This window comes from Plasmodium yoelii (genome assembly GCF_900002385.2).
Source record: "Plasmodium yoelii strain 17X genome assembly, chromosome: 12".
In the NCBI taxonomy this organism is placed as follows: domain Eukaryota; phylum Apicomplexa; class Aconoidasida; order Haemosporida; family Plasmodiidae; genus Plasmodium; species Plasmodium yoelii.
The window spans coordinates 2048842-2054841 of record NC_036184.2 but is presented as its reverse complement, the minus strand read 5'-3'; the positions used below and the strand labels follow the sequence as shown (position 1 = coordinate 2054841).

General features: G+C 20.5%; 2 protein-coding genes across 2 annotated transcripts; both read right to left on the bottom strand.

The window, feature by feature from the left end:
- Nucleotides 1-221: 221 nt before the first annotated feature.
- PY17X_1251300 (PIR protein) lies at nucleotides 222-1324 on the bottom strand (the record flags this gene model as incomplete). Its single annotated transcript, XM_034637639.1, has 3 exons — nucleotides 222-308; nucleotides 412-1203; nucleotides 1310-1324. The coding sequence occupies 3 exons, from the start codon at nucleotides 1322-1324 to the stop codon at nucleotides 222-224; spliced, it is 894 nt and encodes a 297-aa protein (XP_034493578.1).
- A 2812-nt stretch (nucleotides 1325-4136) lies between these two features.
- On the bottom strand, nucleotides 4137-5293 carry PY17X_1251200 (PIR protein; the record flags this gene model as incomplete). The annotated part of the gene is made up of 3 exons (XM_034637638.1): nucleotides 4137-4202; nucleotides 4288-5145; nucleotides 5279-5293. The coding sequence occupies 3 exons, from the start codon at nucleotides 5291-5293 to the stop codon at nucleotides 4137-4139; spliced, it is 939 nt and encodes a 312-aa protein (XP_034493577.1).
- Nucleotides 5294-6000: the final 707 nt, after the last annotated feature.

Below are 6000 nucleotides of genomic sequence, written 5' to 3'. Positions count from 1 at the left end.
TCATTTGGTCTTTTGATTTCATCTTGTGATTAAACATACGGAATGATACATATATTAAATTAGCGTTTAAATTATAAAAAATTAAATAAAGATATAATACTTAGCCCTAACCCGAATATGGGGTCCACAACATAAAAGCTATATAAAAATTATGCAAAAATTACTTCCCAATAGACAGCTTCTTAGAATATATTAATCATTATTAATCTTCGAATCATATATTAATGATTCAGTTTCTTCTTTATATTTTTTATTTTTTCTCTTAAATATTGTTTTTGAGCTCGTTTCCGAAATCCAAATAACGAATACTAATATAAAATTTTAAAAAACGTATAATTTTGTTAATGTTTGGATATATTTAATGAAAATAATATTTAAAAACGCTATATTTTTTAATTCCTTATTATTTACCTTATAAGAAATTCCTAAAAAAAATGCTATTGCACCAAATATCGATAAAACTAGAAATAATTTATTTCCTGTCGACGAACTTAATGACGTAACTCTAGATGTTTGTGCATAAAATTTTGTTTCTATCTCTGGAATGGATGGAAAATCTTTATGATCATTTTTTAAATTATTATAATCAGTTGATAAAGCAGACAATATTTGATTATGTAGGGTACCTTCAATATTACAGTTATTGTTAAGCTCTGTATATTTCTCAATAAAACTAGTAATATTATTTGACAGTGTGTCATGTTCATTCCTTGCAAAATTACCATGAATATTACATAATAATTTGAATGCATCATAAAATTTAGACAGATCTTCAATGTCAATATTCAGCAAATCATTTCGTTCTCTCATGAATTCCTCAAGATTTCCAATTCTATATGCATCAGTTATAAATGTTTTATATTTACCACTATTTTTTACATGATTAGTATACAAATCATTTATTTTAGTGAATTTGTTCCCTGTTATTTGATTCAATTTGTAACTAAACCATGAAATCATATATAAAAAAAATGCATTAGTATTATTTTCTTTATAACTTTTATCTATTACTGTAGAATAACATTCTCCAAGTAACCATAAAAATCCAGCCGTAATTTTATCGAGATAAGTATTACATATTTTGTCTCCTGAAACGTTTTCAGGGCAGTATTTTACGAAATTCGAATTATCATCAATATCAATTGATGTAGTTTTTTTCAAGTCATCAGGTAAATGCTTCCTCAAAAAATCAATTTTTTCACACTAAGAAACCATTTAAAAAAATGATAAAAATATGTATTAAGAAAATGTTATTAAAATAAAACTTAATGAAGCTTGTAGGAAATATAATATCAAAAAGTGTATATACTAGAGTGTCATTCATTGTGATGGAATATAATTTATAATCTCTAGGTTAAGGGGCTATCATATTAGTTTTATATATATATACTAAAATAGGTGTTACAATTATTTAACCCTATATACATCAATTATTTGTATATAAAAATATTTTTATTGTTATTAATTTCAATTTAAAGATAATATGGAACAATATATACTTTTTGGTAGTTAGATAAATTGCCTTATTTTGGGGGTTGTTTAATACATTTGTTATCATTGTATATATAATACAATTTTGTATAAATTGTTATCCTTAATAACACTCATATGAACATTATTATAAAAATTAAAGTAACATTGTAATGAATTTAGAATATATATCCTTATACATGTGATTTAATATAGAAAATAAACGTCACATCTTTTGTTTTAATAGCTGCTCTTCTAAACATAAAAACTGTGTATAAATATAAAAAATAAAAAATATTATTATTAGTATAATTTCTAAAAGTATATAAATAGTTATTTTTTAAAATATTTTAAATATTTATATACTTGTTTCTTATAATATATAATATAGTTTTTTCTAAAATTATAACATTTATAAAATAAGTTGCATTGCTCCCTTTATTAATTGCATATACATAATTATAATATTATTTTTATTTAATGTAGATAAATTAATAATTCATTTTAATGAATCAATAACTTTATTTTTATTCCTATATAATTCAATTTATAAATATATTTTATTGGGTGATTTTATAATATATTTTGCACATATTTCCCACGGTTTAAAACGACAATTAGCACTAAAACTGTATTTATAAGCTTATATAAGTATTTTAATGCATATTATTTTTAAAATAATACTTAGTAAATATTAAATATATAACACATAAATACATATTGATGAAATTTTTTAAGTATAATAGAAAATTATGTGTATTATATTGGTATATTGCACTTTGAGAGGAGAGATAAGGGAAGTATGATTTTTTAAGACAAGGATGTAGCCATATAAGATTTATTTATATTTTATATTTTCTACCTTTAAAACTTTCAATTCATGTATACATTAAAAATAACTTAGAATCGTTTTCTAAATATATAGTTTGCTTTTATATTTTATAATAAACTATATTTAGTTTTATGATGAAAAACTGTATAATTATTAATATTGTTTTTCCTGGTAATGTTAGTCTAATGTTATCGTATTAAAGCTTACTTAAATAAATGTTATAATATTTCATTTGATCTTGTATGCATACAATTTTATCATACCTTTAAGAATATGTATAATAATTTATACCCATATAGTTTATTAAATAAGCATATTTTTTCGTATTTAATACTTATATCTATTGTTATTACTATTATTATTGTTACTGTTATATCGCTGTATAGTACAATGGAATATTCAATGCGCTTAATAAAAATACTTTAAATCAATTAGTAATTTTTTTGTTTCATTGTTTTAAAGTATAACATTTTAGAACATATTATTTCGTAATAACAATATATTTGAATTATAAATTTAGAGTTTTTATATATATAATAACCTAATAAAAATATTATTAGTTCAAATTAAATTAATTATTACATACTTTTTCTATATACTTTGCATCAATATATAATTATATATATTTCACAATTTCAACATATTTCAGTTTTAGTCATTGATATAATATTATATATATTAGAACAATAATGTTAATTTTATATATCAAGTTGTTTATAAGTATTATATCAAACTATAACATTAAATTTTATTATATACTTATATTTTATTTTTTAACTATTTTAAAATATAATTTATTTATACATCAAAACTACGAAGATTAAAAATTAATAATGATTAATCGAATATTATATCTTGATGAGAAATAAATTAATATATAGAAAACTATTTCTATTATTTGAATTTAAAATCTTAATATAAATATAAGGAAAATAATACTATATATAATCGAAAAATAAAAGGATAGTATACATATATCTATAATTTAATTTTTTATTAATATGTACATTTTTATTGTATTATTAAAAATATTAGATGCATAAAATGCCTTTTATAGATAACGTTGTGTTGTCGAATCTCGACATACCGTGAATCTATATTTTATGAATACCTATTATATATTGATAATATGTTTAATTAATCTTAAAAACCAATGTATTAATATGCATATATATTGTAATGTAGATGAATATTCAAAATGAATCATCTTATAATTCACACCCAGCCTCATATATAATGCTATTATTACAGTTATGTTGGCGTAATATAATTTAAATTAAAACAAATATGATACAAATAATAAGTTTATTAAATAAAATGTTTCATCAAATAAATAAATAAATATATTGCGTATTATGATATGCATAATTCAATATAACTCTCTGTTAACAAGTCTTATATAATAAATAATTATGATATATAATAATATGAATTAATATATGCGATATAAACATTTGTTTTAATCATATTAAATTGATATGAACACTAAATTATATATATTATAATTTATGAAAAAATGTTATGTGACCCTTTTTTGGTTGCATATTTGAACTTTTAACTTCATTTTCGATTAAACATATAGGGATGGTACATATAATTAATTAGTGTTCAAATTATAAAAAATTAAATAAAGATATAATACTTAATCCTAACCCGAATATGGGTCCCACAAACACAACCCTAACCCACAACATAAAAACAATATAAAAACAATATAAAAACAATATAAAAACAATATAAAAACTATGATCAAAAATTACTTCGAAATAGACAGTTTCTTAAAATAAATCAATCGTCATATTCAGAATAATTTATTAATGATCAGTTTTTTTCTTTATTTTTTTAGCTTTTCTCTTAAATGTTGTTTTTGAGTTCTTTTCCGAAATCCAAATAATGAATACTAATATAAAAATGATAAACGAACTATTTTTTTGTTAACGTTTACATATATAATGAAAATATTTTTTTAATTCCTTATTATTTACCTTATAAGAAATTCCCCAAAAAATTGATATTGCACCAAATATCGATAAAACTGGAATTAATTTGCTTACTATCGACGAACTTGATGATGTAGCATCAGACTTTTGTACAGTTTGTTCAGTTCCTCCAGTTTTTTCAGTTCCCCCAGTTTGTTCAGTAGTTTCTCCAGCATCTTGTAATGTATTTATCTCTGTAAGGGCTGGAAATTTGCTATTTTGAACATCTTTACATTTATTTTTTAAATTATCATAATCAGTTGATAATGTAGACAATAGTTGATCATATGGACTCTTTTCATTAATATCAGAATCTTCATTAAGTCCTTTATATTTTTCAACAAATTCTTTAGCTTTATTCGAACATTTTTTGCAATTTTTATTGTCATCATCAAGTTCATTATACAATTTACATAATGATTTAAATGGATCATAAAATTTAGATATAATATTAATATCCATACTTAAATAATTTTTTGTATCTATAAGACCCTTATAATTCTCATAATGTCTAACACCATTTATTACATTTTTATACTCATCATGACTATTTATTTTAAAATTATAAAAATCTCTTATATTGTCGTGTCCTTCACTTTTGTTCAGGTTTAACATATAACTTAACCATATCAAAATGTATTCAACAACATTGATGTTATTTTTTGCAATAGACTCAAACACAGAAGAATCCTTAAAGAATGCCTCCAACAAATATAAACATCCAGCATTTATTCTATCGAAATCACTATTACATTTACCAAAATAACAATACTTATTTAAAAAACTATCATCATTAAATTCAGGGATTCCATTACCTTCCAATTCATCGGAAAGTGAGGTCCTTACATCCTGGAACTTTTTACACTAAAAAAAATTTAAAAACAATTAATAAAAACGCGAACTATTAAAAACTTTATTAAAATAAAGTTTAATGATATTTATATGTAATATATAAAAAAATGTAAAGGAAACTATTATTATTAAAAAATGGATATACCACTTCCTTATTCATTATAACGGGGTTTTATTTTTGATTTGTAAATTGAATAAATCATGCTGTTTTATATAAACTACTCCCAATATGTGACGCAATACTTTACCCCTATATATGACAATTGTCTGTAGTTAAATATATTATATGTTTTTTAATAATTAAATTAATATAGAATAATATTATTACAAGTAAAGTTATTTTATGTTTATGTTAATTAGCTAAATTGCCTTAAATAGAGAGTTGCTTAATACATTTTAGTTAAATATATATATATAATGAATTTTATACAAAAAATGACTATTATTAATAAAATATGATATAACTTTATTATAAAAATTGATATATTTTTATAATGAATTTAAAGTATGTTTTAAGATAGAAATGGAATATATTTATATCTTATGTTTTAATGATTGTCTTTCAAAAACTTAAATACTGTATAAATCTAAAAAATTAAAAATTATATTATTACTATAATCCTTAAAATATATTAAACTTTTATATATTTGCTTCTAATACTATATACAATGTTTTATTAAAATTAAAGTATTTTCGAATTAAATAAATTTATATTGTTTTTAATGAATGTAGATAAATTAAAAAATAATTTTAATGCGTTAAATAACTTTATTTTTATTCCCATATACTTCAATTTGTAGGTATGCCTTATTGTGTAATTTTATAATATATTTTACGCATAATTTCCACTGTTTAAAACGACAATT